Below are 27421 nucleotides of genomic sequence, written 5' to 3' on the forward strand. Positions count from 1 at the left end.
CTACCAGCCCTCTGTCACACTGCCTCCTTGTGGACAATCTGGCAGTATTTCCCTGAGCCAAGGGGTGAACTCACTCGGGTCTGGTGCCAGGCACTCGCACTTGTAAGCGGTGATGTAGTCGGGCTTGAAGTCTGTGTTGATGGGATAATATTTGAAGGAGCCGACCATCTTCTTGATGGCGTCAGAGATGAAGATGAAGGAGATAAGGCTGGAGAAGCCCTCCTCAGTGAAGCGTGTCATGTACTTGATGATGTAACTTGCGTCTGTAGCCACCAGGATTAAACACTGGAGGCAGGAGTGCATGCCAATCCAGAGACGCAGCTCCATGTAATCTATTCCATTACTCCTTTGGGAATGAAAAGTCAGAGAAGCAATTTATGTAGAAAATAAACATGTTCCACCTCTGTCATTACACTGTTCAACTGATAATGTATCTACACTCCTGCACTTTAACATACAGTATCTTTGATTGCACAGCCACTAATCTGCACAGCTCTGGACAACCCCCTATATCGTTATTGCACATTTACCACTGTCATCACTGTTTCTGCAAACTTACATCTCTTACCTCCAGCAAGTATTTTTACATTCAGTTGACAAGCCTCAATAAATGTTTTATTTCATTTTTCTTTTTTTTTTTACAACCAGTAAGAATGTTAAGTTAAATCCTTGATGTATAAATCTCTTCCTATTCTTATTTTTTATATTCTAAGTGCTTATTTATGTTTGTATTCTTATATTGTTTTATTTGCTTTGATAACCTGCTGTAACACCACAAGTTCCCAGTTTTGGATCAATCAAGTAATTCTATTCTATTCTTTTCTATTCTATATTCTATTCTATATTCTATTCTATATTCTATTCTATTCTTTTCTATTCTATATTCTATTCTATTCTATTCTATATTCAATTCAATTCTATTCTATATTCTATTCTATGCTATTATATATTCTATTCTATTCTATTCTATCTTATTCTATTCTATTCTATACTTAGTCATGAAACTTAACTGTGTGACCAATCACAAAGGTCACTCGGTTGAGCTCGTGGTCGACTAACGTCCCTGCTCTCCTTTACTTCACTCAAAGAACACACCTTTTCTTTCTTACTAGGTTCATCAAATAATATTCTGACATGTCAGCAGGTGTCTACAACACTCCACAGTCACTAACTAAGTTCGTCTGAAGAGTCTCACTTGCTGAATTCAAACAGGAGCTTCTCAAAGATGAGGATTGGTCCAGTGGAGCTGAGGATGATGAGGGGCTGACCACTGAAGAGACAGAAGACAGAGCCAGCCAGAGCTGTACCAAGGAAGCTCTCCATCACACCCTGAGAGGGGGGAGGATCAGAAGTTTATTCAATGCAAAAAAAGTTTGAGTGAATGACTTTGCTCTATACGTTTGTGTTGGTGCAAACATATTGCCTAGAAAAGTTCAACATAATAAGTTTAAATCCACAGTTTAGTGGACCATGAAGAGTACTCCTATAAAGATTAAGTTGATATCAAAGGCATCAGTGATTAACAACAGAAACATCTGGATGATTGACCTCCTGAACAACAAACAGCAGTAGAAAAACAACTGGATGCCCACAGGTGAAAACCTTAAAGAAATGTAATCTAACCTGACTGAACGTTCTGGGAGGCCACTGGTTACCAGTTCATTCAAACCTACTGCTATTATTTGCTTGTTTTTAAAAGTGGATTTCCAGGTCATGTTAAATGTAAGAATGTAACAATGCACTTATGTATCGGTTGACTATCGGTATCGGTGGATACTTCCCCTGTTGTCAGACACTGATGTGTACTGGTTGTGTCGCATCAATTTAATGCCGACAAGCTAGCACAGCTATAGGCTAATTCAGAGAAGATGCTTTTGATTGGGCAGAAAAATAATGTGTTGGACAAAGTCTATTGGTTTTCATGATAACTGTCAGTGAAATAATATGTAGTGAGATATCACATGGTGTCTGGGAAAGATCAGAGACATGCAGTTTGTGAGGCATGTTCTCATGACCTTTCAAAATGCATCAAATCTCATAGTTATTTAAAAAAAAACAGACATCGCTATCGGCCCCGATCTTCACAACGGGTGCATCTCTATTAAACATGAATGTCATTTGGAAATCTTTGCATGCTCTGAAAAAAACATTTTCAATCTTGAAAAACAAATCAAACTCATATGGATTGCTTCTTTTAAATATGTTTTTGACCTATGAGGGGAAAAGTTGTTTCTGTTTATTGTGAGTAACTTTCAGGTTAATAAAATGATACTGTGACTAATCATTCTCCAGCTGTATGTTCCTATCTCTGTCAAGAAATAACTTGTGTGAAATGAGAAGATGGCAACAGGGGGAAACTAATCAGCGTGGCTCTGTGTAATGGTAACAAAATCCTCAAAGTGTCACATGTTTTGGTTTTTGTCGATCTGATTGGCTGCTGGCTGTAATTGTACGAGATTGTCTGATCTAGCTCACATAGAGGAAAGCAAAAGGACACGCTGGACTATAATGTCCCCGCCTGTGGCTCAATGCTTTTACCTGGTAGTTGTCTGTAGCGTCTCCCAGCAGACCGCCGAACGTGATGGCGTTGGTGATGCAGCCCAAGTAGATGAAGAGCACTGCAGAGATTGACTGAATGTGGAAACCCTCGTACAGATCACTAGGTAGCCACGGCAGCTTCCTCTTTATGTCCAGGTACAGACCACCGCAGAAACTATTATGCACAGAAACACAGCCAGGCTTCAAACACTTTTCTAATGCAGGAGAGGACACAGTATGCCAACCAGGACTGAAGGTTAGAACGAGACCTGCATGAAGCCATGTGGATTCAGTAAGGTCTGCATTGTGTTACACTTTGTCAAAATGGAGCAGCAGATAATAAAGAGTGACCCTTTCTTATTTCCACATTTCAACTAAAGAAACTAGTTAAGAAAAATAAAATGCACACGTTCAAGATCAAAATGAAATGAACATTTGTTAACTCTTTGCATGCTTTGTTTCCTTCTGATCAGCTAATCAATGAGGGGAACATTTTGTTTTATCCATCCTTTAGATTTTGGCACAGCTTGCGCAGCAGACTCTGCCAATATTTGTTCACTTAGCTGAAGTGCTTCCCAGGAAATGTTATCTGTCTGAAGATATTTGTCCACTTTACCAATTATCCATTAATTCATATTCAGTTTTTTTTACAATGTGACCCTGACTACCCACCGTCCAGTGAATGCCAGCTCCTCTCCGAGCTCATGTTGTACTGGCATCTCCTCGTCCTCGGCAAGGCCCCCTCCTCCTCCACCTGTCCCGTTCATCTGCCCCAGTTCATTTAAGGAAAACACAGACTTTCTGCAGAAAAGACAGGAAATCAGACAGGAAGGAGACGTGAACAAGGACTCACCTGTGTTTATTAACCAGCTGGACCAAAATATTGTAAGATCTGTTTCTGTACGATGTATTCAACTTTGATGCGAGGGTTACATTCAGGAAACATAATTTTTAGTGACTCTTAATATTAGCCAAACAAATTCACTTTGGCAGGTGATTCACTTCCTTTTACTGCTGAGGGAATATGACTTAGTTTCAACACACAAAGATGTGCAGAAAAGAAGTGTATAATTAAAAACTCTAACCTTTTGTCAGCTGAGGGGACTTTCTTGGGGGGCTCAATCCTGATTTTAGGATCCCATTCTCCAGGTGGCAGCACAATCACCTCATCCAAGAACTCATCTATGCCTGCAATGAGGTCCTCGCGATCTCTGGCCTTGTAGGCGACATCACTGAAGAGCTGGGAGGGGGAGGGAGATACAAAGGGAGAGGATTAAGCCCGTTCACCTGTCAATCGGACTTTAAAACATTGTGGTTTTCCTTAACTTGTATCTACATTTGCCATTTACTGATACAGGAAGAAAAAAACCCAAAACAAATTCAGAATAAGCGACCACCTCCGGTCTTGAAAAATGAAGGCAAACAGGAAGTGAAAAAATCCTGCAGTTCGTCAAGTGTCCACTAGAGGCTGGCTCCAGGAACACAGGAAGTCACATACACATGACCAGCAAAAAAGCAGTTTTTAGAGCATAAATAAACCTGTTTAGAGCCTGGTACAAAAAACAAATAGATCTGATTAGTTATTGTCATCACTGGTACACCTGGTGGACTGTCACATGACATCCTATTTAATCACCTGTTTTATCTCTATCAATTATGTCCTGATGAAGACTCAGTAGAGTCGAAACGCGTAGACACATCCCCGTTCAATAAAGGATTTTTGTACAATATCAGAGTGCCTCGGACTTTTAGTTAAAGACTGCCTCTCCACACTTCAATCTTTGTTTGTCATCAAGACAGTCAAACTTTTTTTTATCAAATTACTATCTTACTTGGGACTTGTCTGTGGACCTGGCTGTCTTTAGTTGGGACTTGACTGTGAACCTGGCTGTCTTTACTTGGGACTGGACTGTGGACCTGGCTGTCTTTACTTGGGGACTGGACTGTGGACCTGGCTGTCTTTACTTGGGACTCGACTGTGGACCTGGCTGTCTTTAGTTGGGACTCGACTGTGGACCTGGCTGTCTTTACTTGGGACTCGACTGTGGACCTGGCTGTCTTTACTTGGGACTCGAGTGTGGACCTGGCTGTCTTTACTTGGGACTGGACTGTGGACCTGGCTGTCTTTACTTGGGACTCGACTGTGGACCTGGCTGTCTTTACTTGGGACTCGACTGTGGACCTGGCTGTCTTTACTTGGGACTCGACTGTGGACCTGGCTGTCTTTACTTGGGACTTGTCTGTGGACCTGGCTGTCTTTAGTTGGGACTTGACTGTGGACCTGGCTGTCTTTAGTTGGGACTTGACTGTGGACCTGGCTGTCTTTACTTGGGACTGGACTGTGGACCTGGCTGTCTTTACTTGGGACTCGACTGTGGACCTGGCTGTCTTTACTTGGGACTCGACTGTGGACCTGGCTGTCTTTACTTGGGACTTGTCTGTGAACCTGGCTGTCTTTACTTGGGACTTGACTGTGGACCTGGCTGTCTTTAGTTGGGACTTGACTGTGGACCTGGCTGTCTTTACTTGGGACTTGTCTGTAGACCTGGCTGTCTTTAGTTGGGACTTGACTGTGGACCTGGCTGTCTTTAGTTGGGACTTGTCTGTGGATCTGGCTGTCTTTAGTTGGGACTTGACTGTGGACCTGGTTGTCTTTACTTGGGACTTGTCTGTGGACCTGGCTGTCTTTAGTTGGGACTTGACTGTGGACCTGGCTGTCTTTAGTTGGGACTTGACTGTGGACCTGGCTGTCTTTACTTGGGACTTGTCTGTAGACCTGGCTGTCTTTAGTTGGGACTGGACTGTGGACCTGGCTGTCTTTAGTTGGGACTTGTCTGTGGATCTGGCTGTCTTTAGTTGGGACTTGACTGTGGACCTTGCTGTCTTTACTTGGGACTTGACTGTGGACCTGGCTGTCTTTACTTGGGACTCGACTGTGGACCTGGCTGTCTTTAGATGGGACTTGACTGTGGACCTGGCTGTCTTTACTTGGGGACTTGACTGTGGACCTGGCTGTCTTTAGTTGGGACTCGACTGTGGACCTGGCTGTCTTTACTTGGGACTCGACTGTGGACCTGGCTGTCTTTAGTTGGGACTCGACTGTGGACCTGGCTGTCTTTAGTTGGGACTCGACTGTGGACCTGGCTGTCTTTACTTGGGACTCGACTGTGGACCTGGCTGTCTTTACTTGGGACTCGACTGTGGACCTGGCTGTCTTTAGATGGGACTTGACTGTGGACCTGGCTGTCTTTACTTGGGGACTTGACTGTGGACCTGGCTGTCTTTAGTTGGGACTTGACTGTGGACCTGGCTGTCTTTAGTTGGGACTCGACTGTGGACCTGGCTGTCTTTACTTGGGGACTCGACTGTGGACCTGGCTGTCTTTACTTGGGACTCGACTGTGGACCTGGCTGTCTTTAGTTGGGACTCGACTGTGGACCTGGCTGTCTTTACTTGGGACTCGACTGTGGACCTGGCTGTCTTTACTTGGGACTCGACTGTGGACCTGGCTGTCTTTAGATGGGACTTGACTGTGGACCTGGCTGTCTTTACTTGGGGACTTGACTGTGGACCTGGCTGTCTTTAGTTGGGACTTGACTGTGGACCTGGCTGTCTTTAGTTGGGACTGGACTGTGGACCTGGCTGTCTTTACTTGGGGACTCGACTGTGGACCTGGCTGTCTTTACTTGGGGACTCGACTGTGGACCTGGCTGTCTTTAGTTGGGACTCGACTGTGGACCTGGCTGTCTTTACTTGGAACTCGACTGTGGACCTGGCTGTCTTTACTTGGGACTCGACTGTGGACCTGGCTGTCTTTACTTGAGACTCGACTGTGGACCTGGCTGTCTTTAGATGGGACTTGACTGTGGACCTGGCTGTCTTTACTTGGGGACTTGACTGTGGACCTGGCTGTCTTTAGTTGGGACTTGACTGTGGACCTGGCTGTCTTTAGTTGGGACTGGACTGTGGACCTGGCTGTCTTTACTTGGGACTCGACTGTGGACCTGGCTGTCTTTAGTTGGGACTCGACTGTGGACCTGGCTGTCTTTAGTTGGGACTGGACTGTGGACCTGGCTGTCTTTACTTGGGACTTGACTGTGGAACTGGCTGTCTTTACTTGGGACTCGAGTGTGGACCTGGCTGTCTTTACTTGGGACTGGACTGTGGACCTGGCTGTCTTTACTTGGGACTCGACTGTGGACCTGGCTGTCTTTACTTGGGACTCGACTGTGGACCTGGCTGTCTTTACTTGGGACTCGACTGTGGACCTGGCTGTCTTTACTTGGGACTTGTCTGTGGACCTGGCTGTCTTTAGTTGGGACTTGACTGTGGACCTGGCTGTCTTTAGTTGGGACTTGACTGTGGACCTGGCTGTCTTTACTTGGGACTGGACTGTGGACCTGGCTGTCTTTACTTGGGACTCGACTGTGGACCTGGCTGTCTTTACTTGGGACTCGACTGTGGACCTGGCTGTCTTTACTTGGGACTTGTCTGTGAACCTGGCTGTCTTTACTTGGGACTTGACTGTGGACCTGGCTGTCTTTAGTTGGGACTTGACTGTGGACCTGGCTGTCTTTAGTTGGGACTTGACTGTGGACCTGGCTGTCTTTACTTGGGACTTGTCTGTAGACCTGGCTGTCTTTAGTTGGGACTTGACTGTGGACCTGGCTGTCTTTAGTTGGGACTTGTCTGTGGATCTGGCTGTCTTTAGTTGGGACTTGACTGTGGACCTGGTTGTCTTTACTTGGGACTTGTCTGTGGACCTGGCTGTCTTTAGTTGGGACTTGACTGTGGACCTGGCTGTCTTTAGTTGGGACTTGACTGTGGACCTGGCTGTCTTTACTTGGGACTTGTCTGTAGACCTGGCTGTCTTTAGTTGGGACTGGACTGTGGACCTGGCTGTCTTTAGTTGGGACTTGTCTGTGGATCTGGCTGTCTTTAGTTGGGACTTGACTGTGGACCTTGCTGTCTTTACTTGGGACTTGACTGTGGACCTGGCTGTCTTTAGTTGGGACTTGTCTGTGGATCTGGCTGTCTTTAGTTGGGACTCGACTGTGGATCTGGCTTTCGTTACTTGGGACTTGTCTGTGGACCTGGCTGTCTTTAGTTGGGACTTGACTGTGAACCTGGCTGTCTTTAGTTGGGACTGGACTGTGGACCTGGCTGTCTTTACTTGGGGACTCGACTGTGGACCTGGCTGTCTTTACTTGGGACTCGACTGTGGACCTGGCTGTCTTTAGTTGGGACTCGACTGTGGACCTGGCTGTCTTTACTTGGGACTCGACTGTGGACCTGGCTGTCTTTAGATGGGACTTGACTGTGGACCTGGCTGTCTTTACTTGGGGACTTGACTGTGGACCTGGCTGTCTTTAGTTGGGACTCGACTGTGGACCTGGCTGTCTTTAGTTGGGACTCGACTGTGGACCTGGCTGTCTTTACTTGGGACTCGACTGTGGACCTGGCTGTCTTTAGTTGGGACTCGACTGTGGACCTGGCTGTCTTTAGTTGGGACTCGACTGTGGACCTGGCTGTCTTTACTTGGGACTCGACTGTGGACCTGGCTGTCTTTACTTGGGACTCGACTGTGGACCTGGCTGTCTTTAGATGGGACTTGACTGTGGACCTGGCTGTCTTTACTTGGGGACTTGACTGTGGACCTGGCTGTCTTTAGTTGGGACTTGACTGTGGACCTGGCTGTCTTTAGTTGGGACTCGACTGTGGACCTGGCTGTCTTTACTTGGGGACTCGACTGTGGACCTGGCTGTCTTTACTTGGGACTCGACTGTGGACCTGGCTGTCTTTAGTTGGGACTCGACTGTGGACCTGGCTGTCTTTACTTGGGACTCGACTGTGGACCTGGCTGTCTTTACTTGGGACTCGACTGTGGACCTGGCTGTCTTTAGATGGGACTTGACTGTGGACCTGGCTGTCTTTACTTGGGGACTTGACTGTGGACCTGGCTGTCTTTAGTTGGGACTTGACTGTGGACCTGGCTGTCTTTAGTTGGGACTGGACTGTGGACCTGGCTGTCTTTACTTGGGGACTCGACTGTGGACCTGGCTGTCTTTACTTGGGGACTCGACTGTGGACCTGGCTGTCTTTAGTTGGGACTCGACTGTGGACCTGGCTGTCTTTACTTGGAACTCGACTGTGGACCTGGCTGTCTTTACTTGGGACTCGACTGTGGACCTGGCTGTCTTTACTTGGGACTCGACTGTGGACCTGGCTGTCTTTAGATGGGACTTGACTGTGGACCTGGCTGTCTTTACTTGGGGACTTGACTGTGGACCTGGCTGTCTTTAGTTGGGACTTGACTGTGGACCTGGCTGTCTTTAGTTGGGACTGGACTGTGGACCTGGCTGTCTTTACTTGGGACTCGACTGTGGACCTGGCTGTCTTTAGTTGGGACTCGACTGTGGACCTGGCTGTCTTTAGTTGGGACTGGACTGTGGACCTGGCTGTCTTTACTTGGGACTTGACTGTGGAACTGGCTGTCTTTACTTGGGACTCGACTGTGGACCTGGCTGTCTTTAGTTGGGACTCGACTGTGGACCTGGCTGTCTTTACTTGGGACTCGACTGTGGACCTGGCTGTCTTTAGATGGGACTCGACTGTGGACCTGGCTGTCTTTACTTGGGACTCGACTGTGGACCTGGCTGTCTTTAGTTGGGACTCGACTGTGGACCTGGCTGTCTTTACTTGGGACTCGACTGTGGACCTGGCTGTCTTTAGATGGGACTCGACTGTGGACCTGGCTGTCTTTACTTGGGGACTTGACTGTGGACCTGGCTGTCTTTAGTTGGGACTCGACTGTGGAACTGGTTGTCTTTACTTGGGACTCGACTGTGGACCTGGCTGTCTTTAGTTGGGACTCGACTGTGGACCTGGCTGTCTTTAGTTGGGACTGGACTGTGGACCTGGCTGTCTTTACTTGGGACTTGTCTTTACTTGGGACTCGACTGTGGACCTGGCTGTCTTTAGTTGGGACTCGACTGTGGACCTGGCTGTCTTTACTTGGGACTCGACTGTGGACCTGGCTGTCTTTAGATGGGACTCGACTGTGGACCTGGCTGTCTTTACTTGGGGACTTGACTGTGGACCTGGCTGTCTTTAGTTGGGACTCGACTGTGGAACTGGCTGTCTTTACTTGGGACTCGACTGTGGACCTGGCTGTCTTTAGTTGGGACTCGACTGTGGACCTGGCTGTCTTTAGTTGGGACTTGACTATGGACCTGGCTGTCTTTAGTTGGGACTTGACTGTGGACCTGGCTGTCTTTAGATGGGGACTTGACTGTGGACCTGGCTGTCTTCACTTAGGACTTGACTCGAGACTTGCCTGTCATTAATGGGACATTACTCTGGACTTGAGACTTAACTCTGACTTGTTAAACAAAGACAATGAACCGGCCTAAAGTCTAAACACATTTTTTCTGTTTTCAAGAGAAGGCATGCAGTGGAGACATTTTGAAAACACGTCAGAGACTTACATCATCCACCATCAAAGTGGCTATGGCTCGGCCGATCTCATTATAGGACTTGGCCTTTCCTTGGGGTCCCAAGAGAATAAACAGGAACCTGCACAGTGGAGAGACATGTGAGGGGTGTATTTCTGGAAGGGAATCTGTGAAAAGGGCAGTGATGGGTGAGTGTGGGTAGTTTCACCTGGTGGGAACAGGGACTTCAGTCAGACCTCCAAGAGTTGTCGCTTGAGCCAGGCGAACAAAAGCTACAAAAGGTTTGGTGAGGAAATCAACTTCACCCACCAAGACGTTGGAGGCCTCTGCATCTCTTGGAATTTTCTTCATGAATTTATTTTTTAGCTACAGAAAAGTGAAGATAAAAAAAGAAACTATGGTGAGAAAACAATCTTCAATAAGAGGAGTTTGTGTTATTCCAATGGAATATGTGACATGTTATGCTTCTGCTTAGATTTTAAGCATTTAGATTTGAGATCGTATTTCCCTTTTGTCTTTTGTACCATTATGTTTCCAGTGTGATTGCATGTAAAGGTGTGGCAGGAAATAGGACAACAGTACAATAACACTCAATAATGAGGCTCTTGCCGAATACCCACAACCCCAATCTGTGGTTACATGTGAGGGCCAGGCACGCGGACTGAACAATGAGATCTATTTTTTATCCAGTGCCCGCTCAATATGGACACCGACAATGTGGTACACACACACACACACACACACACACACACACACACACACACACACACACACACACACACACACACACACACACACAGTATTAAACTATCACTTGTCCGTTGTCACATTTGACCTACTGTTGGACAGTGAATACACGTTGAACATTGAGTTAGCACTCATAACTGGGGCACTTGGAACTGCGCTGCATAGCCAGTGCTTTTCTCCATAAATCAACACACAAGCAAATATCACAGTCCATATCATACACTCCAAAACAAACTCTCTTTCATTCTTCTTTTGGCATTCATCATCACTGTAACGACACCTAATCCTGACCTCTGTGTTTCAAAGACTATAGCCTAATCAGAGCAACAGCTCACTCCTGCATTTGTCTGAGCGAGTGTCGCTGAGTTGAAGCCACATTGTGACGCTGACACCAGAGATGAGTCATGTGTAGCACTAGCTGCCACCTTCAGCTGTGTTTGCAGTGACCTCATCAGACAAAGCTGGCTCTGAGTAAAGGCCTTACTGACACAACACAGGCAGAAGAGGAAGATGCTGAGCCATCTGGCCTGCTAGCTTACAGTTTTTTATAACGGGGAATTTTGTGTTGATGGAGAGAGCACAGACTTGATTGATCGTATGGCACAGAGTGAGTGGGCAGTATGGGTAGTAGCAAAAAACACTAAATTTAATGTCAGGATAAGTGTTTCCACAGCAACAAGAAACATATGGTGTCATGGCAGATCTGTCGATGTGTCCAGCGTGATAAGACACGCCCCGTTACAAATCTGAAATGATGGCTTTGATAACTGATGGAAATATTTGAGGTGATGTAAGAACTCAACAAATATATATAACATAGGTTTAGTCCATTTTTAATGAGTTACTAATGACAACAGATCAATGAAAAATGTAAATATTTCAGTTACTGATGTAGAGGAGCAGACTTTAAATAAATAAGTTGGAGCTTCAGATTCTATTCAAGTACTGAAACATGTCACCTCTTATTAAAGACAGATCAGGGGAAGATGTGAGGATGCTTTTATGACTCCATATCTAACAGATATTTAGAAACACTGAGCTCAAAGTCACACACTGGGGGATCGAGCCATATCCAAACAACCCTCAAACAAGGACAAACCTGTAATATCTCATTTGATATCACGCTCTATGCTTACTGTATGTTTGGACGTGTCAAAGACAAAAAAAAAAGGAATCACCTGGTCCGTGCTGGGAGTATCTGCAATATCATTCATACTTCTACTCTGGGCGTGACCTGGAAGACAAAAACAACAATCAGGACAGAAGATGGATATTTGGATTTAATTAGAGTCATTTTAAGATATAATGTGATTCAACTGTTTAAACAGTCCAAAGTCAAAATATCGTACAAATATTTAAATACACTAAAAGTAAGAGAGAGAGAGATAGAGAGAGAGAGAAAGAGAGAGAGAGAGAGAGGGAGAGAGAGAGAGAAAGAGAGAGAGATTGTCCCTTTGTTGTACGCAGCAGCTAAGAAATAAAAAGGTGTCGGATACAAAGAGGTCCTTTTGTCATTTTTCTAGGTTCAGCTCAACAGTATATTTTCAACATGCTTGAAGTAGAAACAAAAGTTGTCAGCGAGTTTCAACTTGTAACTGTTTTTTTAAAAATAAATTTTCACAATAATGGGTAAAATTGTTTTTATATGTTTTTGAAAGGAATCTCGCGATGACCCTCTCAGTGTCTTGCGACCCCCACTTTGGGAACCACTGGCTTACGGCCCTGACACACCAAGAAAGATCGTCGGCCCTAGTTGGACCGTCTGTGAGCGATCGTCCCCCTAGTTTTTGAGGTGTGTCCGGCTCCATCGCTACCAGTCGGCCCCCGTCTGCCTTTTTTTGATTCAACATGTGGCATCGGTGAGAGGAATCTCTCTGATTGGCTGTTGGGAGGTTTAATTTCTCTCCAGCTCTCATAGGTTCAGGAAAGCCCTTTGAGCATGCCGCTGTAGTATCCATGCTTTCACCCATTAGTGCGGTTTCTCCTTATTTGTCGCCTCCGCCTCTTCTTTTCTTTTTCCACTAAAAGACCAAGAACTGACAACGCCAGCGCCATTTATTTCCTCTAACTCATGAGCAGAACGTACGTGGTGATTGGCCATCGGCTGTAGTCTTTGCGGTGTGTTCTAGTGCAACTTTTTGACCAAGATGAGAGGCGACGCCACAGTCTGTCTTCCTCACCACCAGTTCTTTGCCGTCTGCTTGGTGTGTCAGGGTCTTTAGACAAAGGGGTTTGCTGACGGCAAAGTAAAGCGCAAATAAAAAAGTAAAAAAACGTGCTCACTTACAGCTATATGGGTTTCTCTTGAAATACTCTAGATTCAGTAATGGCCCTGTCCATCTCCTACACTAACTATCAACAAATACATTATACATCCCGTGTCCAAACCAAAAACCATCCTCATCCCCAAAGGGATGGTTGGCATTGTTGAGTTGAACAGATACAAAGATAGAGACGCAGGAACGCCAGGAATACAAAGGAGAGGAAGACAAAGGAGAAATCCTTCCTGCATCTTATCACATTTTCTTTTGTAACATAACAATGAGTACGGCCTTTAACCTGCTCTTTTGTAAAGCGTCTCCAGATAACGTTTGTTATGAATTGGCGCTGTACAAATAATGATTGACTGATTGATTGAAAGATGGAGACTAAAATATTCTATTGCTTCAGAAAATAAATCCATATTATCCAAAGTTGGCAGCTCCTCAGTTTCCCCTTCCCCTCAGGTTAAGAGTCTGGGTGTCATCCTCGACAGCACACTATCATTCAAATCCCATATCAATAACATTACCCGGTCTGCATCCTTCCACCTACGAAACATCAACCGTCTCCGCCCCTCCCTTACCCCCCATACTGCCTCCATCCTTGTCCACAGCCTCATTACCTCCCGTATTGATTATTGCAACTCTCTCCTCTTCGGCCTCCCTCATAAGTCCCTCCATAAGCTCCAACTGGTTCAAAACTCTGCTGCCCGTATTGTCACCAAAACCCCCTCATACCATCACATCACCCCCATCCTACAGCAACTCCACTGGCTCCCGGTGAAGCAAAGAATTATCTTCAAACTCCTCCTGTACACCTTCAAGGCCATCCACAACCTCGCCCCTCCATATCTGTCTGACCCTCAGATCCCCCTCCTCCATCCACCTCACCGTGCCCTTTGCCCGCCTCAGCACCATGGGGGGCAGAGCTTTCAGCTGCCCAGCTCTGGAACTCTCTGCCACCTGACATAAGCAACATTGACTCTCTCCCCATCTTCAAATCCAGACTCAAAACCCATCTGTTCAAGATCGTCTACTCACTCTAACATTTTAACTGCGATTACACTGTCCTACATTTCATTTCTTTATTGTATGCTGATTTTATCCATCGTTGTTTTTTAAATGTTGATTGTTGTACAGTGTCCTTGTGTGTCCAGAAAGGCGCTTATAAATAAAATGTATTATTATTATTATTGTTAAAAGTTTGAGATCCTCTGGTTTACACAACAGATTAGATAAAGGCTCCTTTGTTTAGTCAGGAAACAGTTATTCCATTTCTATCAGAATTTAGTTTGAAATAAACATCTAACCCAAAGAAAAACACTACTCAGTGTGAAGGATTGACAAAAGTTTTATAATTAGTTTCAGAGTTACTAAAGGTGATTTTCTGTCACTATGTGATGGACAATAAAGTTTTTTTGAATCTTGAGTTCTGTGACGCTCATAGTGCTGTTATTGGAGGCTGATTTAAATGTTGAATATTAAACAAACCCTGGTTCCTTATAAAGAAGTAGGAATCATAGAAGATATTGTAAAACCTTTAAAAAACACTGATGTGAGTTGATACCACAACATGTGACAGACACTCACGCAGGCGACCATAGTTGGAAGGCTGTTGTTTCATCCTGAGGTCCTCTGTGGATCGGTTAAAGTTGGGCAGTGGTCCCGCAGCTGGCCCTGGACCCGGTCCTCCTCTGGTCCCTACATTGCGGTCTTGTGAGGAAAGGAACATAGAAACAGACTCAAACTGTTACAGAGTCCTGGCTGGATGAGATGAGGAAATGCTTCAGCTGTAATGAACTCATCAAACATTAATGCGTCCCCTCGTTGGCTGCAGGAGTGTGTTCACTCATTTACCAACTGACTCATATGTATATGTAACTGCATATGCAAAAAGCCTTCTGTGAGGCGTTGATGTGACGACTATGGACACATCCTTTATCATGAAATGTTGATATCAACAAACGTGATATTTGGTTTTATGGCATGTCATATAACTTGGTGTCAAACACTATAGGTACAATCATTAATCATAAAAAAACATTTAGAGTAACAAATGAACCCAGCAGTGTCTGATGACTCACCTGAACATCTTTATTATGTCAGATAAAAGTCAGTGAAATGAAGCTCTATAGTAAGTTCAGTCAGGAGGACTATATAATTCACCATCGGGTCTCTCTCATTCATCCTTTTTGCACGCTCACTCCTGTCATTATCGAGCTGTCATTTGGCTTTCATTGGATAATCAGCTGTCTCGTCAGCGGTCTCATCTAACCTTTGGCATGGCGGTCCTCCCTCATTTTCAACCTATCATTGTTCTGCACATCGCCAAGTCACATTTCCATGTTATTCATTGTAATAAATAATGTTCTTAATTCACTTGTCTCTCCTGGTTGAACTACCATAAACTGTGAGTACACATGATGTATGGTTTTCTCCTCTTATAGAACTCGATGATGGTTCTTAATAACCAGGAAGTGGACACTCACTGGTAGCTGAGCTGGACTTTCCCATGTCGGCGAGTGAGCGGTGGATTGGCTTCTTTGTCTGGTGTCGATGTTTCCTCAGAAGAACAAAACTGATCTTCTCTCTCAGATCAGGAGATATCATGCCTTCCTCGATCTGACGCTCAATGATGTCATCTGAAAAAAAACAAAAAAAACATCTATATGAGGATATTATTCATCTTACATTGAGTCTGACAAGAGACTGAAAACGGAAAATAAAAAAAAGACTGCATGCTGATCGTCACTCTCAATGGAAACACTAACAGAGTTTAGCTCAAAGTTTACAGAAACAGACTACAGCAGGCTAACATCTGCAGCGTTTGAAACACAGTCAACATACAAAATGAAATATCAACACGAGACCATTTTCTGTGTAAAAGTCTGAAATATTAAACAAAAACACATTTTAAAATACTTCAATGTCTTCCTACTTGTACATTTCCTCATGACATCAGAGAGTAAAGTCTTTGACCTGCTCTTTTGTAAAGTGTCTTGAGACAAGGTGTTTTGAATATGTGCTTTTCAAATAAAGACTGTTTGATTGATCAAGAATGTGTATGAATGGAAACGGGGTTTTTCTCTTAAAAGTACAACAAAACAAAAATAAGTCTTGTGATAAAAAAAGTATTTTCCCCCCTTACCCTTGCTGTTCCTGAAAAATTTGCCTAAAACTCCTAAAAATGGAAAACGCCAATCAGAACTGAACTGAACCGAAAAGCGTGACCATGAAGCTGAGGTAGGTATTAAACCACTGACGCTTCAGAAAGAATTAGAAAGGAGACAAGTGTTGTTTAAGATTACGTTAGCAGATGTGCTTTCTTGCTGAAGGTGTGACTGGGTCTGGTTCTGAATGTGAGTTTTATCAAGCAGCTGCTCTCCCCTCTGTCCAGTACTTTGTACCGGACCGTACCGGCCTACTTTCCACCCTGGATGTAACCTGGGTTACTGTGCAAACAATGCCATTGATTCTTTCCCCTTTTGATTATCTTATCGATTCATCAACCATTCAACACTAATGCATCTGCAGTTATCCTATGTGCTTTGTAATCTGGTAAAAACAAGCTCTGTCACTTCTTCTAGGAGTTAGGGCTCCTTCATTGTTCAACCTCAAGACTTTTCAGGAGCCCTCGGACCCTCTTTGGAACTAACTTCATTATTATTATGAATTATTATTATGTGGTAAAATGATGATAATGACATTGACTTGAGGTCAGCTTCATTGTTCTAATGCCAATCCAACATCTGAGGTCTCTTGTAGGTAAAACACTCATGGAGGCTGAGCCAGGAGGTCAGTGTGGTGGTGACTGGAAACAAGGGAACTACGTCTTGGATTCAAGCAAAGCCCTTGTTTTCACAAAACTAGATGTTGCAGAAGTTCTCTTAAAATCATACTATCACTGTAAAGGTGTGCATGTAGAGCCAGTGTGAAACCAATTTGTGTGCAATATGTATGGTGCCACTAGGGCGCCACAGGACTGAGTCCTAAAACCCTGAAGTAAGTTAGCATTTGAGCGCCATGGGGTCTAACGTCTAAAAGTCAATGGGGATTTTGAATGGGTTTGCGGTTAGACGCCTGAAATAAGGTCTGTGGTTAAGAAATGTTGGTGTTTTGTTAGAGCACATAAACTACGTTATGTAATGCCCCCACTTGTGAATTTTGAAGTTTTTACGCGTCTTTAAAAAGGCGGTTGCTAACAAGTGGCTAAATGTGACTACAGTGGTTGTCGGGGACATCATCACGGCGGACACAAACGCCTCTCACTAGTCCGCCTTACAGCCTCTAGAAGTGTTTTTCATGGCTCTTGCAAAAGTCTTTAGTATTTTCCAGACGGTTTTGCTGGCTTGTCAAAACTGCGGATTAGTTTATCAGAGATCGTCTGAAGCATAAAGGTAGTGACCTCACAATCATCCGGCCGTGGTGTAGTTAGCTTGTAGCATAACGTTAGCTTTTTACTTCTGTCGTCTGCATTAACGCTTCAAACATCATAAAAATGGTGTTCATCTGTGAAGATTATCCTGCTTAACAAAACGCCTACGCTTCAGAAACGTGAGTTTGCCACAGAGATTATTTTTTCTGCACAGAGATTATTTAGATTCTGCAAATCCAATCCAAAAATCCCATAGGAGAATTCTCCTTAGACCCCATGGTGATGGCCTACAAAAACACGTAATTTGGTTTGTTATGTCTATGTTGTAAAGGCCTATGGAAAAAAACACTAATATCCTTTTTAATTAAAGTGAATAAACATGAAAGAACTGCTCCAATAGTTAAAATAAGTAAATGTGTGACACTATTCAAATCTAAGAAAAAGGGTTATCCCTCATTTTCTGGGATTAAGCCCAAATTATCGCTTCAGAGCAGGAACACACACGGCTTTAACAAATCCACTTAATTAATGTAAAGTGTAATTTAGAAAGGTTGAGGCAAAAGGTTCATCAAGTTGAATCATCATTTTTCCTACAGGTGTGTCCTGAGGTTAAAAAAATCTGAAAGAGTTTGTTGATGTCATTTCCAGTCAGAGTTCAGTCGACAAGTCCCAAACAGTGTTAGGGAGGAGTTTGGTTAACATATTCATTCCAGCTGATAGTAGGGCGGGGAATCTTTGGGTGTCTCACGATTCGATTTCGATTCTTGGGGTAACGATTCGATTGAGAATCTATTTTTGATTAAAAAACTATTCTGAATTCATGATTCAAAGTCTATTTTTGAATTAGTCTATACTTCAGGATCTACTCCAGTCATCTGTGAGACTGGCTGAATTTCTTGTTGCTCCATTTGGCATTCTACTGAGTTACAGAGCTAGCATTAGCACTTAGCATGGAGGGACTGATTAGCCCAAAAAAAAAAAGAAAAGATTTTTGGAAGTTATGAATCTATTTAAACTCTAATAAGATAAGAATATTTTCCCCACCTCTCTCTGATATCTTTAACAAGTTTCCATGGGTTATACGAAGGACCTGATGGGACCTGCATGTCCAAAATGAACATACGTAAATATCAGTGATGCCTACTACATCCTGACACACATCAAGTAATCAGAAAAGGAATTTAAAGATCTCACCAACTATTTGAGGCAGTGAGTAGCCTTCCAGGTCCAGCAGCACTGTTCCTGTCTGGAGACACGTCCTGAGCTCAAAAAGACTATGCAGGGACAGGGTGGACACGTGTGGTTTACTCCACCTTTCTCCTCCCTCTTCCACCTTCTCTTCGAACTTCACCCACCTCGAGACAGCAAAACACATCACTGCAAAGGTCTGCATGTACATAACACACAAAGGTGCTGATATCTTTGAGCCTGGTATCTTAGCTCAGCTGGCCACTGACTTGAGCTCTCAGGTATGTCACTACATGAACGTGAAGCAGGAGATGAGTTACTTTTATGAATCTTTTAAGAAGAAGAAGAATTTATACTTTATTGATCCCGCGAGGGGAAATTCGTTTTTACACTCTGTCTAGTAAACATGCTACACAAACATGAACTGAAATACACACACATGCACACACAGGATCCTGTGGACATGCACTAATGGAGAGGTCTCAGAGTGAGGGGGCTGCCCACGGCGGGCGCTCCTGAGCTTGTGGGGGGGGGGGGGGCGGTTAGGTGCCTTGCTCAAGGGCACCTCGGCAGTGCTCAGGAAGTGGCCTGGCACTTCTCCAGCTACCAGACCAATTTCCGGACTTGGTCCGTGCCGGGACCTGAACCGGCGACCTTCCGATTCCCAACCCAAGTCCCTACAGACTGAGCTACTGCCGCCCACAAAACAACCAAAACTTCTGTCTCTCTTTTGATCCCAACTCAATCTACCACTAGTTTGGTAAACCAACATCCCATTTATTTTCTGTGAAGCAAACATTGAGGAGTAACTTAGATAACTGATGAACTTCTCCTGTTTCCACAATACATGTCATTAAATTTTAAAATGGACAGTGCTGAGTCAAACAGTATCCCATAGCATCACCAACCTGGCAGACTCCTTCCACTCCAGCTCATCTCCTTCTCGCTGTAACGTGTCCATCTCTGTGAAGAGGGTCGGTGTGGGCACGTCGTCTTCTTCGTTCAGAATGTAACGAAGCCTCTCTGCCGCTGGAGACACTTGATCGATGGAACAGAGGAATGTATTGGACAAGTTTACAATCTGTATATCATTTTAATCTTAAAACATTTTATTGAAATGAAAAGTGAAACATCGCTTTGACGTGGTCGTATACTCGGTGTTGAAGCCTTGGTGGCTTTTGGCCCTTTAGTGTATTTTTTCAGGCAGAAAACGATTGCACAGATTCTCAGGTGAAGTGTTTGTGCGCTGAGAGAAATACATGTTGCACCTGAGTTTTGTTTCTTTTTGTTAATTGTGCAAAGAAAGTGCTGTGCAGAAGCAACAACGAAGAAAGCAGTAGCACTGACAAAGAAAAACCAGCAGGCCAATTCAAAACAAACTAAATACACAAGGATGCACACAGTTTAAATGATCGACAACATGTTCCTTGGGGGGTAAGATTGGGATCCAGAGATGTGGAGTGAGGACCCCCAACTGGAAGGAACCGAAGGTATCAAGGTCAAGTGGAAGGAACAGGACCACAGCATTGACTGTGAGTTCACATGGACTTCAGAGTCCTGGTCTAGATGAGGTTTTTTAAGGATCCTGTTTGTGCATGTAAACTACATATCTGGACTTCAGAAACCAGAAGAAGTCTGGTCCTTATGCTGATTTTGGGAAACCGGATTTTGGTACCTGGAGCTCTCCAAAAGAAAACTTTGGCACTGTGGCATGTATATTCCGTACCCCGGTTTCTGACAGCTGCTGACTACCTGCACAGCCCCCTGGCCCCAAGTGACTCATCAGCAAACAAACATGGCGGCGGGAGGGGAAGCATCGTGTTGTAAAAAATAAACATTACAGGCGCCTGAACAAATAAGATGTACTTATCATGAAGCAGGATACATACATCATGTATACAGGGATATAAATAACCAGGTGTCTCTGAGTGCAGGTGAACACCATATGCTGTGTCGTCCCCACAACCAACGCCCAGCCTCCACCATCAGACTGGGTCGCCCCCATGACCACCACTCCTTCCCTGCACGGCCTGCTCCAACCTCCACCTCAGCAGAGAGGAAGTGAGGACAACAGGAAGTGAGGAATACAAAGGAGAAATCCTTCCTGCATATAATCCCTCTTTTGTAAAGCGTCTTCAGATAACACTTGTTATGAAATGGAGCTTTACAAATTAAGACTGATTGATGATCTACACCGGGATAAGACTCATAACTGGGACTCCATGAAAACAAACTATATTGTTTTTTTTTCCCATCCATTTATGCTTTTTGTATGTATCGATTCAAGTCTGTTTTTTGTTCCAATTATTCCAAGCGCTGGTGCTTTTTCTATTTCAGGATCTCCTTCAGAGGTTGTCTGTCTGATATCATAATAATGAATGCTCATAAATAGTATAGACTTTGTTTATTTAATGTTTCAGTTAGTCTTTTATCAGTTTTTTACCAATCTGAAAACATAAAACCAAAACACTCATCAGACAACAACCATCAGAACCGAACCAAACCGTAAACTGCGACCACAGAACCGAGGTGCGTATTGATCCGTGTATTGATGGCTGTATAGTTGCATCCCTATTGGAGAGCTTGTTCACCGGGCGGCTGCATTCTGCCACATATTCTCTTTCCTCATTGGAAACAAGAGAGACGAGATGATGGTGCTCAAAACCTCTACAGGCACAAAGTCCCAAATCTGCAGTTTCATTCCCTTTCCTTTGCTCAGAGTCTAAATCAAACGATGGATGTGAATAAGAATAAGAAATATGAATGTTTTGAGTCATTTTCACACTTTGTTGACATCCAGCTGTTAGCTCATGCAGCTCACATCCTGATCGCACATTGCTTCCGGATTATAGGAATTCAATTACTGAACAATCCATGTCATGGTATGGAGCTAGCTTAAGTGTAAACACATATTCATGAATGGGGCTGCAGGGTTATTATCTGTCAGCTGGCCTTGTGCTGTTAACATATAGACAAGGCTGTATGGTACAGCGCAGGTCAATAATATTGAAGTGCTTTATTGACAGCAGCTAACAGTAAATTCCACTTATATGTTGTTCTGAATGAAATGTGAGAGAGGAAGGGATCCTGTGAAAATGAAGATTAACAGTTGTAAAAATATTAAAGTTAACAAAATGTTTGACTATGTTAGAGATTACTTCTTCTTGCTACTCTGGATGCTGTCAGAGAAGAGCTCGCTGAACGTATTTATTTATCAGTTTATTTGTCAGGGACAATACATGGAGCCAGTGGTACTTCTAATTAAAGACGGATGTGATGTGTGTAGGAAATACTAGCCATGACTAATGTGCAGACCTGGTCCCTGTCTGGGTTTTAGGAAATAACAAACAGACATAAAAAACTGACAGTAAAGCAGACAGACAGGCGGCAACATACATGTGAAAACTCTAACAGTTAAGCAGACAAAGACGAGCAGATTGACGATAAAGACTAAGAATGAGAATGAAGAACAAAAACTGAAATAAAAACTAAGAAACAAGAAGAGGATAAATACTTTTCCCTTTTTGTTCAAGCCATCGCTTTACCTCGTTATTTTAAACTTTAGAGTCAGGTCATGTTTTATTTCTGATGGTCGGGTGATCCAGATCTGTGGGCATTGAACTGAGAAAGAGGACTGGACTAAATGCTGGTCTACAGTCTCCGCTAGCTGCACCTTCATCCTCACTGTTGGAGAAAGAATGATACTTTTCTTTTTCCTTCTACGGCCTCCAAGTAGTGTAAGTCACCCATTGCTGTCCAGCTATCCCCACTTCCACCCTACTTACAGGATGAAGTATTTTTCCACCGCGACACATGGAGCGTTCAAGGTCAAATTATCTGTTTCTGTTGGTCAATGGCTGCTGATGACATCATACACATGACTAATATTCATGTACTATGTCCATCACACTTTAGAATACTGAACATGTTGGGCGCTGGTGGTGAAGTGGTTAGTGCACGCCTCCCACGTACAGAGGCTGTAGTCCTCCAAGCGGGCAGGCCAGGTTCAAATCCCGCCTGTGGCTCCTTTCCCCGCATGTCAACCCCCACTCTCTCTCTCTCTCCCTGATTTCTGACTCTATCCACTGTCCTATCTCAGAAATAGAGGCACAAAAGCCCCAAAATAAATCTTTAAAAAAACCCATTAAATACTCAACATGTGAGTGCTAAAATCCAGACAAGATAAACTTCACTGCTGCTTTGCCATCGTTTTAAGAACAACAATTTAGCAAGATGTCAGCTCAGGTGTGGACAATCTTTTAAGAGTTTTTTTTTTTAAACACATATGAAGTAAAGTCAAATCCTGGCAGCCGTGTGTGAATATGTCATGTAGAGCAGACTACTGAGCTTCTCCATAAAGTAGTCACCATATTCACATCACACCCATAACAAGACAATACTTTAAATAACAGAAGAATCCAGAGGAAAGAATCCACATCTGATGTCAACAACATCCTCTGTCATCGTCATCATTTATACATGGTTCTGAGGAAGCTGCTGCTTGATCTAGTCTGACTCACTTGTGCGGTGAATGTCTTGTAGACTCTGCTCAGTTGAGTCCATGAGTCCCTCCTCGATGTCTCTGTAATGGTCTTGCTCGTGGTGTCTTTGATGGCTGTAGTGTCGCTCCCTGTCCATGTCAGGCACATCACGACTAGAGCGCCGTCTTCTGCGTTTGCGTCTGTATCCTCGAGGCACCGGGACACCGATGTAGATGGACTGATGGTCTGGGGACGGATATGGAAAGTTCCTGGATGTTAACAGGAATACACACTAGACTTCTTGATGGTTTAAGCAAAGATGGGTTAGAAGAAGAACAACATGGAAACATAGAGAGAAACACTTTTTGTCTGAATCAGTGTCTTGAATGAATGTTTCAATGAGATGAAATGCCTCAAAGAGTTGACTCATAGCCGCCAGCAGCATTAAAAGATTGTATTGAATGAATGCCTCATACCCAAGGAATACTTTTATAACTATGAAAAATAGTCTTTGTGGAACAGCTTCTCTTCAACAACACTTCTGTCAGCACAGTCTATAAATCCAGACATAATCCTACAATGAGCCCCATTATCTTCTGGAAATTAAGATTCCACTTTTACAAGATTGCACACAAAACTAAACATAAAAAAAAGCTGAGGTTAATCAATACTGGATAAAGAAGTGAACGTGCTAACCTGATGACCATACAAATCAAATAAACCAAACACCTAAAATACCCACTTAAAGACATCCTTCAATGCACTAACTTTTAATAACTCTGGGTTTGTAGGCAGCCAGTTGACAGTATCTGCCCACACACGTTCTAAGAGAACATTTTTAAAATAAAATAATAAAATAAAACAGTGTCAATAGAGTAATCAGCTGGCTCTTGGTAATAGTAAGAAACAAAGTGAGTGTAATGTTTGAAGGTCATCTCTGCAGAGGAAAGATCTGATCCACACACTCACCCTCCTCCTCCTCGTAGCGAAGATGGGAGACACCCATCCCTCTGTCTCCATGCTCCATCCTGGTGTAGACCAAGAGTTACTGTAAAGAGGACAGACCAAGAGTTACCGTAAAGAGGACAGACCAAGAGTTACCGTAAAGAGGACAGACCAAGAGTTACCGTAAAGAGGACAGACCAAGAGTTACCGTAAAGAGGACAGAGAGAGTCCAGGTGAAAAAACAGTTCCAAGTGATGTAACATGAGTCACAGCTGTGGGTGTCTGAATGTGTTGAAGATGTCCTTATAGGACCTGTAGGTCTATAATTCTGAAGGACTACAGACAGGAGGACAGACGGAGATATTGTAGGTATTGAAGGCTGCTGGGAGCCTCAGTCAAGGATCTAGGTGGTTTCTTGAGTTTCTTCTTCGTAATATAGCAATAAGTAAGGTCTTTTACCTGCTTTTTGTAACATAACAATGAGTAAGGTCTTTTACCTGCTTTTTGTAACATAACAATGAGTAAGGTCTTTTACCTGCTTTTTGTAAAGTGTCTTGAGATAACATTTGTTATGAGTTGACGCTATACAAATAAAAATTGATTGATTGAATTGATTGAGGGCTGCTGTATTCAGTGCATTTTTGCTGTGTTTTGGATGTACTTTTGTCTTTTTGCTGTCTTGTTCTGCCTTGCTGCAAAGCCAATCGCCTTTCGGGGACAAATAAAGTTGAAGTTGAGATATACAGTATATATACGTATATATATATATATATATATATATATATATATATATATGTGTGTGTAAATGTATATAAGTATATTGTTTATCTATACTGCAGTTTTTTGCACTCCCACATTGCCTATGAATAGTCGTCGCTCTATTTCTCTCAAGCCTCCAGCATTGGGAGCTCTTGTTCACTGACCTGCATGTTGAGTTACGATGCAGATCGATGTGGAAATAATTAAAAGGGGACCAAGTCGATGGAAATGTGCATAATTAAAACAAACGGTTGGAGCCTTTTGCACATGGCACCAGTTCACACATCGAATGCCACCAGCGAGGTTAAAGACCAACCAGTCGTCACTGGAGAGATGTCATAAGAACGTTTATACAGAGTGGTATCCCCACTGGTTTTAATGCAGACTTGATGCATTTTATTATTTACATTAGTCTGAATGTAAGATTGAAATGACTCAAGCTAATACAAGATAGCCAACCAGGCCTGAGATCACATCAACGAACATACCAAAGCTCAAAAGATGATTTGATTACTTCCTGTTCCAAGTGAATACTTTTTGTCAGCCTCCTTTAGTGAAGCTCATCTGACCAACTTTGATGTTGACCACCTGTCTGCTACCATGACGTTCATCTGAGGTTTTGTTGCCGGAGTGAACTAAAAGTGCTGCTGAAACACTGGAGCCGTAAACTTTGACCTTATTTTTATGCTCTTTTACACTTGAAACATCTGCTCTCTTACAGGAAAAATGAACGAGTACTGCCGATGTAATGGTTGAATCTGATTTCAAATTGATTTTATTTTGAGGACAAAAAAATGTGTTTATGTTTTAGAAACCCAACATTCATGTGTTTGAATGTAGTTGGAGATTTGGATCAAATGGTTTTGGATTTATTTCCACTGCTGCTGCACCTGATTGAAATCCTACAGATATTCAACGATTAAATTATAAACAATTGTTCGGATTTGCAGAGGCTTCTTTTTTTATTTCCGTTTTGTTGAAGTTTAACTTTTTCTAGTATGTCTGGTTTCTTTAAGTTAAAGCGCTGTCTCTTCTCTTTGGACAGCTGGGGGTGATATCTCACGTTGGCATGCCATTCTTAAAATACAATACAGCCAGGAGGGATAAGAGTTGTAAAGTGTCTGAGCTGCTGCTGTGAATGTTTATAGTGCTGGCTTCCTGCCTCTGTAATTATTGCTGTCACATCAGTGCCCTTCACACCCAGTGGGCAACTGGAGCGAGGGATGTGGGTTTGCCCCCCCTCCCATCCTGATCAATGGGCTTGTCCTGCCTCCAAAACCCACTGCTTCATAAAGACATGCGCATGCACAAACACAGACTCACATGCAAATGTGCAAACATTGGAAATGGGTTTCATGTGCTCTTCTAGTAGAATTGCAAACGGGAACAAGTCTCTGAAATACCAACAGACCAAACCAAACTCTCATGAAGAGAACACGGGCCATTTTGTTTATCCAGTCAGGAGCCATTTTCACATACGCACGCCTGGAAATCAATAATTTAGGACAAACTGCTCCTGACCAGGCAGTTCATACATGAACCTCACAGTGAGCGATTATCCCAGGGCAAGAGCGGGGGCGGAGAGGTCTCCTGAGGCCAGACATGATGTAACAAAACAACTACTAACAGAAGAAACAGGTGAAGCAGCAGAGTCCTCTAAATGACGCTATAATGAGAATATGTCTTTCTATCAATGCTACGTGAAGTTGGACAGAATCTCAATGTGAACTAAAGAGTTGAGAAGAACATACTGGAGAACAGAAAACATAATGCAGCAGGTTCATCAGAGAGATCGTTAATTTAAAGACATCAGGAAAGTAAAACTCATTACAAACACTGAGTTAACAGAGGCTATATGAATACATACAATATTTCATGGAGCAGGGAGGACCACTCCTGGGTACTGATAAAGTCAAGAGAAGGTTTTTCTGTTTTGCATCAATTAAAAACCAATCTGCTTTAATTAACATGAAGCATTGAGGCTCATCAGCCGACACAGTGTTGTAAAGTTGGTGTTATTTGAAACAGAAATATGATATTTTGGTGTCTTTGATTTGAAAAGACTCCAGTAGGTTGGTTAGGTTGTTTGATTCTGAAAACTGTTGGTAAAATATCCACAAGTGACTGCTTACACTTCTTCATTTAAAACCATCAAACCCTCTGTGATAGAAATCATGCTCACTACTGTTACTGACAAAGTTGATATTAGTCTTTTTAAGATGAAGACTTTATTCAGGACTTCTGATATCTTTGATTAATTCAGTCACAGTCTTGTCTGTTAGCCAAATACTGGCAGTCATAGAAGGTCATGCTTTTGTTTAAATTTGAGTTTATTCACCTAAACATCTGGTATTTTGTCCTCACACATCACTGACTGTGACGCTGTGATTGACCTTATAGTCCAGTTCATAACTTATCAAAACGCGTCATCTCATGGCTTGGATTATAAAAAGTTGCTGGGAGAGGAAAACCAAAAATTATCAATGGAAATAAGTAAAAATAATGAGCCATCTTACCTTATTGGTTGTCAGCTAGAAAGAGTGAAAGCCGGAGATGCCTTTGCTGCTCGTAGGGTCGCATCAATGGAAACATGCCAGTGGAGCTCCAACAAACTTCTGAGTGGTACAAAGTCAGCAAAGAGAGAAGAAGCTCCTTTCTATTCGTCCCCGTGTG

At 43.4% G+C, this 27421-nt stretch overlaps 1 protein-coding gene across 1 annotated transcript; it reads right to left on the reverse strand.

Annotated features, from left to right (window-relative positions):
- slc4a5a (solute carrier family 4 member 5a) lies at positions 1–27421 on the reverse strand. Its single transcript, XM_061037772.1, has 15 exons — positions 27265–27421; positions 24014–24092; positions 23084–23290; positions 19472–19601; positions 18570–18730; positions 15490–15642; positions 14591–14713; positions 11876–11973; positions 10201–10358; positions 10026–10113; positions 3624–3778; positions 3211–3339; positions 2539–2713; positions 1196–1329; positions 1–346 (listed from the first exon to the last, which is right to left on the reverse strand). Exons 2-15 carry the CDS (start codon positions 24069–24071, stop codon positions 1–3), a joined length of 2115 nt encoding a protein of 704 aa, XP_060893755.1. The 5' UTR covers positions 24072–24092; positions 27265–27421.

This window comes from Labrus mixtus, chromosome 5 (genome assembly GCF_963584025.1).
Source record: "Labrus mixtus chromosome 5, fLabMix1.1, whole genome shotgun sequence".
NCBI lineage: Eukaryota > Metazoa > Chordata > Actinopteri > Labriformes > Labridae > Labrus > Labrus mixtus.